Here is a 10,812-nt window from a genome sequence, read left to right on the forward strand (position 1 = left end):
GTTAGTGTAGGGAGCGGTGAACGTTCCTTTTCCAATTTGAAATTGATTAAAAACTACTGAAGAACAAGTATGTCACAAAAAAGGCTTGTTTAGTTTGGCGTTAATAGCCATTGAAAATGATATATGTGCGGAATTTAAGACCATTATTTCTAATTTTATGAACATGAAATCAAAAACCCTAAAATTTTAATAAAAAAATTTCAATTATGTTTATGTAATTTAATTTATTTTCTGTTATTCTGTAAAGATGTTATTTTTTGGAATACTTATATTAAAAGTTCTAATTATTTCTGAATTCTTTTCTTATTTTCTCATCTATCTTGAGTTTCTTTTATTTTCCTAAAAGATAGTTCCACTTATAAAAATTATTAAAAATTTTTTACAAGTTATTACTAAGAATTTAGTACCTTGTAAAATGAAAGAATTTTTTAAACTTTAGTTCAAATAAATTTTAACTTTAATTAAAATTCATTTTAATTTTGTTAGCGATTCGGGTCGGTGAGAAGGTTAAAATCCCTGTATCATTATATTCAACGATTAAAGAGAATTAGCTTTATCAAAATTTGCTTTAACTTTTGAGAATTTTTTGAATATTCGGGTTTTTAACGATTATCCTGCCTCGTCAACACCCCCGGTTCGTTACATTTAGCGAACCAACGTGTGGCTGTTCTTTAAAAATTTATTTAAGAAATTTCAAAGAATTTAAATTTTTATTATCGAAAAAGAACCACATACGCCCGATCGTTACAGGGGCGCTTAAATAGAAATTACATGCACGCGGCAAAGACCCTAGCGCCGGTTCTGGTTACAGCAAATGGGTTCGGATAATCAGTTGGGATAAGAAACTGGCTTTCTAAACTATATCAAACAGTGGTGAATAGTGAAGTCATGTCTCTGAGAAGAAGAGTTACCAGTAGTGTCCTACAAGGGTCTGTTCTAGAATCACTGCTGTTTAATCTGTTTGTTAATGATACTGCAAGTGGTTTGCAAGCGGATAAATGTAAATGTAAGATTTTGCACTTTGGATCTCAAAAATGTAACGCTGTGTATCATATTGAGGCGTTGTATTACAGGAGGTGGAGGAAACGAGGGATCTTGAATATTGGTGGATTGAGAAGTGAAGTTCAAGGTTCATATTACAAAAGCGATAAAAGCAGCACAAAGAAATGCCAGTATACTAAGAAGACCACCGAAAAGTAGAGATAAGGATGTGGTTATTCCACCTTACAAAGCTTTGATTAGAACATAATTGGACTATTGCACACCGATCGGGTCACCTGCATTCCTAGGTGAGAAACAAGCTTTGGAAGAAGTTCAGAGGCAGATAACAAAAGCAGTGTCGGGATTGTGGGATACTGACAATGAAGACTGAGTGAGCTAATGTAAATTACAGACTCTGGTAAATAGGCAGAGGAAGAGCGATATGATCGAGACATTGCTTATCAGATAAACTGGAAAAGGCAAAGACTTTTTGGTAAAAGTGATAATTAATAACAACGAAAATTAATATAATTAAAATAAGTATAATCCTAGTTAAAATATATCTTAAGAAACTTAAAAGTGCCGTTAAAATCTTAAAAAAATTCTTAAAAAAAATTATCGAGACTGTCGGCAAGGCTTGCCACTTCTTTTAATCTTGTGGTGAAATCTCTTATAGATACGAAGCTATTTTAAATATAAATCTTTAAATATATGTGCTTTGCATTAAGGGTAAATATTAAGAATGGTGATCAGAGCTTATTCTACCTTTACCACGAGTTGCCTTGACTTGCACTATGTGCAGGGTCAGCTAGACTTGCAACACTTGCAGGCTCAAACTTGACTGGCTTGTCTGTTTGCTTACTTGGGAAATGGAGTAAAAAAACCAGGTTTATATTTAAAATAGCTTGGTATCTTTAACATATATTATATCCAAGGTAAAAAAATTTCTACATCTATCTCTCATCCTGAGATTTTTATTTAATAAGGTCAAAACACCTTATGGTAACTTGTTTTGGTAAAATATTTATAAGCTCTGAGAAGTATTACTTGTATTACTTAAAGCTTGGTATTTCTTAGCCTGGCTCCCACTGACGAGACCTCAATAAAGGTCGAAACCAGTCTGGGTAGTGGCCCCTTGTCTTTAATACATAGCATCATATTGCTTAATGCAAAGCACATTGTATTATTGCTTTGCATTAAGCAATTGCTTAAGCAATTTCATATCATATTGCTTTGCTTAATGCAAAGCACATCACCTCCTCTAGGAGATGTGCTTTGCATTAAGGGTAAATATTAAGAATGGTGATCAGAGCTTATTCTACCTTTACCACAAGTTGCCTTGACTTGCACTATGTGCAGGGTCAGCTAGACTTGCAACACTTGCAGGCTCAAACTTGACTGGCTTGTCTGTTTGCTTACTTGGGAAATGGAGTAAAAAAACCAGGTTTATATTTAAAATAGCTTGGTATCTTTAACATATATTATATCCAAGGTAAAAAAATTTCTACATCTATCCCTCATCCTGAGATTTTTATTTAATAAGGTCAAAACACCTTATGGTAACTTGTTTTGGTAAAATATTTATAAGCTCTGTATTACTTAAAACTTGGTATTTCTTAGCCTGGCTCCCACTGACGAGACCTCAATAAAGGTCGAAACCGGTCTGGGTAGTGGCCCCTTGTCTTTAATACATAGCATCATATTGCTTAATGCAAAGCACATTGTATTATTGCTTTGCATTAAGCAATTGCTTAAGCAATTTCATATCATATTGCTTTGCTTAATGCAAAGCACATCACCTCCTCTAGGAGATGTGCTTTGCATTAAGGGTAAATATTAAGAATGGTGATCAGAGCTTATTCTACCTTTACCACAAGTTGCCTTGACTTGCACTATGTGCAGGGTCAGCTAGACTTGCAACACTTGCAGGCTCAAACTTGACTGGCTTGTCTGTTTGCTTACTTGGGAAATGGAGTAAAAAAACCAGGTTTATATTTAAAATAGCTTGGTATCTTTAACATATATTATATCCAAGGTAAAAAAATTTCTACATCTATCCCTCATCCTGAGATTTTTATTTAATAAGGTCAAAACACCTTATGGTAACTTGTTTTGGTAAAATATTTATAAGCTCTGTATTACTTAAAACTTGGTATTTCTTAGCCTGGCTCCCACTGACGAGACCTCAATAAAGGTCGAAACCGGTCTGGGTAGTGGCCCCTTGTCTTTAATACATAGCATCATATTGCTTAATGCAAAGCACATTGTATTATTGCTTTGCATTAAGCAATTGCTTAAGCAATTTCATATCATATTGCTTTGCTTAATGCAAAGCACATCACCTCCTCTAGGAGATGTGCTTTGCATTAAGGGTAAATATTAAGAATGGTGATCAGAGCTTATTCTACCTTTACCACAAGTTGCCTTGACTTGCACTATGTGCAGGGTCAGCTAGACTTGCAACACTTGCAGGCTCAAACTTGACTGGCTTGTCTGTTTGCTTACTTGGGAAATGGAGTAAAAAAACCAGGTTTATATTTAAAATAGCTTGGTATCTTTAACATATATTATATCCAAGGTAAAAAAATTTCTACATCTATCCCTCATCCTGAGATTTTTATTTAATAAGGTCAAAACACCTTATGGTAACTTGTTTTGGTAAAATATTTATAAGCTCTGTATTACTTAAAACTTGGTATTTCTTAGCCTGGCTCCCACTGACGAGACCTCAATAAAGGTCGAAACCGGTCTGGGTAGTGGCCCCTTGTCTTTAATACATAGCATCATATTGCTTAATGCAAAGCACATTGTATTATTGCTTTGCATTAAGCAATTGCTTAAGCAATTTCATATTGCTTGGCTTAATGCAAAGCACATCACCTCCTCTAGGAGATGTGCTTTGCATTAAGGGTAAATATTAAGAATAGTGATCAGAGCTTATTCTACCTTTACCACAAGTTGCCTTGACGTGCAGGGTCAGCTAGACTTGCAACACTTGCAGGAGCAAACGTGATTGACTTGTCTGTTTGCTTACTTGGGAAAAACCCTAACTCTTACTTGGGAAATGGAGTAAAAAAACCAGGTTTATATTTAAAATAGCTTGGTATCTTTAACATATATTATGCCCAAGGTAAAAAACTTTCTACACACACACATATATATAAATATACGTGTGTGTGTGTAGAAAGTTTCTATATATATATATATGTGTGTGTGTGTGTGTGTGTGTCATAACTTTTGATTGTACTTGACACATTACTACTCAAGACTGCTATTAGTGATTTTAATTGGCATTTAGGGAAGCAGAATGCAAAAGACAACTGCAGCCATCTCGTGAACCCTAACTCTAACACTACATATTATTGTCTGAAATAATGCGAGTTCTACGGTAGATTTTCTTTTGAGTTAATGGATGAAAAAGCGAGTTTCAGGAAGAATATATACGCTTGTTAGAATGTATAGGATTTATAATTAGTGATAGTCTTGGATCATCTATTTCTGATTGGATAATTTCCCAGTCTCCAGATAGATAGATAAGCTATATGCAACCAACTTGTACCCAAAGACTGGCCTTTACTCTGAGGGATTATGAATTCTGCACACATAAAACGAATCCAAAGAAGATAAGCAGCAACTAACAATTTTACTGATGCAAGGATACAGACCACCAGAAAATCTGGAATAGTATTGTGATGGTCTTTCTGTGTGCATGTATATATACATATAACTTACTTTTTTTTTACCAACATCCCCCCCCCCAGCTTATTACAAACATTATTGATATGCTCCGTCATTTACAGACATTGAAACCTGATCTGTTATTCATCACTGGACCTCCACTGGCATCCCAGTACAACTACAGCTCACTCACCTACTTTCTACAGTATATCATGCATAATGCATTCCCAAAAAGGGGGATGGGGGGAACTTGCACTTTGCTCAGGTCTAATATCCATTACAAAGGTTATCAGGCCTGGAATCTCCTTCATGTGATTGACTTTGGCTCAAGATTTACTTGCTTAAATTTTGTTGTCCTCATTTACTGTCGTTACTGCTCTCCTCTGATGATACTGAAACTCTGTTTGTCTATCTATCTCTGGAAGTTGGTCACTTATAGTCTAATCACCAAAAAAGTGAGATCCATCATCCTGGAGATTTCAATGTCCACAATTCTGGTCTTATTCAAGTATTATAAAGGTGAATGATAACTTCCCTATTCCTGTCCTGTTTGTCAGTGTGTTCTTAAACAACCACATAATCTGATGTACTCTTTTGGCTGCTTTTGCAACATTCCCTCTAAACTTTAACTCCTTGTCCTCAGTCAATCCAAAATCCTGGCTTCATCAATTTCCTGCAGTTTACTTACTTGAATAGAATACGCAGCCCTTGCAATCTCTTCATTACAAAGGGTATAACATTATACTAAACCACACTCAACTGGCAGCCATTTAACTCTGCTCATACTGTCAGTCTATTTAAATCATCATGTAGGATCTCCAACATGATCTTCATTGACGTTTACTCTTCCTAGCTTTTCATCAGCAAACTGAATATTTCTTAAATCATCTTATATATCACTGATGTTCAAATAATAAAAAAACAGACTAATTACTGAGCCCAGCAGTATACCACTAGTCATCTGCCTTCTCCCAAACTCAGCTTTCCCCACACACCACTTTTTGATATCTGTTCATCAGCCATCCTATTATCCAAATCACTAGCATCATATCAATCCCCATTTGCTCTAACAGAGTTCCGTGTGGGAACTTGTCAAATGCCTTTGCAAAGTCCAGCATTATCACTAACCAACCACTTCCTTTATCCAACTGAATTGTCACTTTACTATAAAAAAAAGTAAATTACTAAGACCTATTTTTCACAAACTCACGTTGCCCTTTACAAAGTAGCATATTCCTGTACACTCAGTCCTGAATTCTGTATTTTATCAACCTCTCAGTACCTTAACCACCACTCCTGAGATACTGATTGGCCAATAGTTTTCTTCTTCTGTCTTGAAGCCTCCTTTATGCAGTTGAAATATTTTGCCCTCTTTCGACTCCATTAGCACCTTCCCAGAAATGAGGCTTGAATTAAACACCTTGGTCAGAGTATCTAATTCCCTCACACATTCTCATATAAATGGGCTGATATATCTGCTGATCCTGTGGCTGTGTTCTCATTAAGATTCTTCAATATTGGAAGTACCTTCAATTCATTTACCTCTATTCCCCCATAATCTGGCACTGGAATATCTCCACCTGGATGGTATACATCCTTGCAAAGTGATCACTCAGTAACTCAACTATTTGGTTTGCTTCTGTTATCTCCCTACTATCATAATTCATTAAAAGCCATCCTTCCATAGTCATTCTTTCTTTTACTGAACATATAGCAAAAGAACTCTTTGGGATTTCTTTTGGCCTCATCAGCTAGCTTCCTCTCATAATTGGTTTTGGGCTTCTCTGCCATACAAGTCACCCTTCTTGCCTGCACCTTGAACTGCTGATTGCACTAATTTGACATGCTATGTTTTCGCTCATATCCAGCCTCTGCCCAGTAGTAGCAACCAACTATATATTTTATCCAGGTGGCTTCTGTCTCACATTAATAGCTTCAAATGAAGTGTTCTCTGCATTCCTGTCCTCCTGATATATACCACTCTTTTAAGCTTCTCTATCAGTAGCAAAATCCCTCATCCCATTCTGTTTTCTCTGAAAATACTAATGCTCCTTGCATCCTATCTTTATATCATTCATGATCAAACAAGTCTTGCTAATCCATAACTTTTGGCCAAATTGAACTAATGAATGCCCCAAACTCCTTTCCCTTATTTTGAATACTTCTGGCATTAATATACATAAACTGCAATACTTCATCTCATTACCTCCCTTACCCTTTGTGTGATTTTCCCACTAATTTTAAGAACTTGGGAAGCTATATTTAGTATAATGTGATCATACTTCCAATTACTCACCTCTGAGTTGCCTGTATCCCACATTCACCTGCATCCCACCTCAAACACTTTCTCTGATTCTGCATCTGAACGTTCACTGAACAATCCTTTCTGAAGACACCTAACTCTAAATCCATTCAAGCCTATATTCTTTCCATAATGTTTTATTATAACACATTTCTTTGAGAACTTGATTACTCATCCAACTTACTCCAGATTTATTAGAAAACTTTCTTCTGTTAGTGTCACTTCCATTAAACAAATGTTATTTAATTAATACTTCTTAATTTTCTTATCATATCAAAATTAACATTATTGAAATTCTACCTCTAATGCATCATAATTATTACTTCTCATGTCAGTCTTAATTCCCTTTCCAAGATGAAATGTCCCATATTACAGCAAAGCTATATTTAATTAATCTGATTTATTACTAATATTACTGATATCATTATAAAATCCGTGATCCTTTCTCTCTAGCAGGTTTGTGCATTGTTGTTTCAGATAACTATCACAAAGCTGTTCCAAAAATTCATCTTTTTGTATGGGTAGCTATTTCATGTTTCCAGTCACTCTTTCCAGTGCAATTTCTAATATTTTGGAATGAACTGCTTGCATTTTTTAAATTTGGTTTTGTGACCTTGATGATACAATAAAAATTACAGATGCTATTCATTAGTAGGAGCGCTGTTTAATCTCTCGGGTAATAAAAGGTATTAAAGGATTTATTTATTTTATCTGTAATATAAACACAACACTATTATAAATGCTAATTAACTAATCAGAATATAAACTTACTTGAAACTAACTCTTCTTTGTGCAATAATTTAGCAAAGGTGAACAATTTTTATATAGCATAAAATAAATCAAAAATTAATGAGGTGATAGTATTTACTGTGCGACCACAGATGCGAGACAGCATTTCTGCGCATGGCAAAATCAGGTGAATCCATTCCGATAATAGGGTAATCAATGCGTTTCGTGGGATGAGTGTTTATTATTATATGTCAGAAAATTAGCTCTTCTTTTATGAAAATTCTAGTTTTTGAAGTGGTAATTATTTTACTTGTACAAATCAGTTGGAAAATTTTATGTATAAAGCATGTGATTTCATGTGTTGGTAATGAATTCATACATCGCCTTATTCCTTTCTTCCCTCCAACATGAATTGCCACATTGCCAGTCGAGGGTCTTGCACCTGTGGTCGAACAGTACTTCCACTTACTTTCAACATATGCTACCAATATATATATATATATATATATATATATATATATACTTTAATTCATTACATTATGTAATATGGGACTCAGTATGAATCAATCAAGAAATACATAAAAATATTCGTCTCCACTGATAGTGAAAATCACCCTCTACAGACTTTCAGACATATTCTTGAGGTTTTTCCAAATAGCCAGCACCATCCCATCTTTATGGAATTAGGAGCCCAAATTAATACACATACCCATATGTATATAATATATATATTATTAATTATTCAGGACCTCTATGGAGTCATAAGACTCACTGTGGGAGGCCCATCTTAAACAATACCAAGTCTATCACACTATTCCTTAAACTCATTCACTGTTCGTGCACTCACTATCCTATCAGGCAATGCAATCACCTTCGATGAAAATAGCCACTCCTCACTCTCTTAATTTGCCACTACCATTCATAACTTCCAGGGACAGCCCCTTATTCTTGCTCCTTCCTTCTTCTGCTGTATGAAAGAACTCCTCAGTGTCAATCCTGTAACAACCCATCAACAGTTTAAATGTCACAGTCATATCTTTCTTCTATCAACTGAACTCTGCAGTCTGCATGTCCTCAGTCTATACTCATAGCTAACATTATATAGTCCTGATATCATTTTTGTTATCTGCTCTTCACCCTCTTCAAGGTTAATTTATCCTCTTCAAATCCTAGTGACCAAATCTGAGCACAGTAGTCTAGATGTGGTCTGATTAGGGCTTTATATAATGGAACCACAACTCTTCTATCTCAGCTGGTCAGTATCCTTATCAGTATTGCAGCAGCCAACTGAGTTACCTTCACCTCCTTTGCAATATGTCCCCTAAACTTCAACTTTCTATCAATTATCACCCAAGATCCAATGCCTTTTCCACTTCTTCTAATACAGTTCCTCCAACAGAGTACGTAGCTTCCCATTAATGGATCCCAAACTTCAAAACCTTACATTTCGTTGCATTAAATTGAACTTCCATTTATTTATCCATCTGTCCAGCTTATTCAAATCCTGCTGAAGGGCTACTAAATCAGCACTATTACTAATAGCCCTTCCCCAGCTTCACATAATCTGCAAACAAATGAATATCTCCCTGCAATCCATTGACAGTCATTGATATAGAGGTTAAACAATATGGGTCCCAATACTGAGCCATGAGGGACCTCACTTGTAACCTTCTGCTTCCTTGATACTCTCCCTCATACAAAACTTTCGGATATCAATCTGCCAGTCAATCCCAATCACTTCACTATCTAATATTTGCCAGCCTGGTTGGCTGAGTGGTTAGTGTATCTACTCTCCAGCTGTGGGTTCAAATCCTGCTATGGGCATGGATATTTGTGACTGTCTGTGAAAATACTAGTGGTGGTGGTGGACAATAGATGGCATTAGTGTAGATGATACGGTTTGCTGTAGTTGGTGGATTGAGTGGAGATGGAGAGTTGTAGAGTAGGTGCCCTCCCTTGATGAGTCTTTGGACTCCTTGGAGATGACACATAATAATAATAAAAATAATAATATCTAAACCTATATGCTGTAACTTAAATATCAGCTTATCATGTGATGCCCTGTTAAATGTTTATATATATACTGTACACACACACACACACACACACACATACACACATTGTCCATTGGCCTCAGGGAATAACTTCATTTTCATTTATTACAGTGTTGGGCCAGAATGGTATCGGCTGAGGAAGATGCTGGATCCTGTGCTCCTGAGATTAAAATCAATGGATGGTGTTGTTGCCCACCAGAATGATATCTGTCATGATTTTGTAACTCTCCTACAAGCAACACGTAATCCAAAGACAAATACTGTAAACAACCTGCAAGATGTGTTGTATAAGCTTGCTTTGGAATGTAAGCTGTTTTACTATTTCATTTGAATAGTGTATTTTCCAGCTCTTAAAATACCAAATTATTTAAATTTTTTGTATTTGAATAACAATTTTTATAGCCAATATTAAATTGATTTTTTTAATATGGGTGAAGAAGACACTCTTTCCGAGTTTATAGCAGACATAACAAGATGAAGACACTGTTGCATAGTTTAATAGTCGCTACAGTCAAATATTCTTTTATGATTTTTTACCTTCCAGCATTAGATACTATAAGATAAGCACCTTTCTAGTTCAACTAGAAGAACAATGGGACGTTATGCCCTTTGACTACAAAAACAGGAATCTTTATAATCTTTATATATGCTTTTTTCTTTAAATGAAGATGAGTTAGCTGATCTCATATGGAGGTAGTAGCAGGCAAACTGATCCAAGAATACACACAATTTGCAAGAAAATACTATTAATAGTAGTAGATGTCACTGTGTAGATATGTGTGTGTGTACATGGAGGATTAAATAGTGTAGACCAGCGTTTCTCAAACCGTGTTCCACGGAAAGTGAATAAGTGTTCTGTGAAAAATTATCAGAATTAATTTGAGCCCTGAATGGTTTTAAATGCTGCAACAAGTTCAAACATGTTTGAAAATCAAGCACTCCTCACTTTGTATGTGAATTGTGCTATTAAGGCTAGCACATGCTGGCCTTGACTCAGCTGCCAGCGGTTGTTGACACCTCCAAGCACAAGTGAAGTACTGAGGTATCTATTCAAGGAAACATACTGTC

The 10,812-nt window shown here is 35.5% G+C and overlaps 1 protein-coding gene across 2 annotated transcripts in view; it reads left to right on the plus strand.

Annotated features, from left to right (window-relative positions):
- The window catches only part of shd (cytochrome P450 family 24 subfamily A member shade), a 137,287-nt gene that overhangs the window by 97,922 nt on the left and 28,553 nt on the right, over nt 1–10,812 (plus strand). For both annotated transcript variants that reach the window (XM_090393679.1, XM_090393680.1), the window contains exon 4: nt 9,856–10,049. In XM_090393679.1, the coding sequence (XP_090249805.1) occupies nt 9,856–10,049 (194 nt within the window). The remainder of the gene's footprint in view (nt 1–9,855; nt 10,050–10,812) is intronic.

The sequence above is a fragment of the Typopeltis vanoorti genome, chromosome 6 (genome assembly GCF_054136105.1).
Source record: "Typopeltis vanoorti isolate ZY-2024b chromosome 6, IOZ_Tvanoo_1.0, whole genome shotgun sequence".
NCBI classification, from domain to species: domain Eukaryota; kingdom Metazoa; phylum Arthropoda; class Arachnida; order Uropygi; family Thelyphonidae; genus Typopeltis; species Typopeltis vanoorti.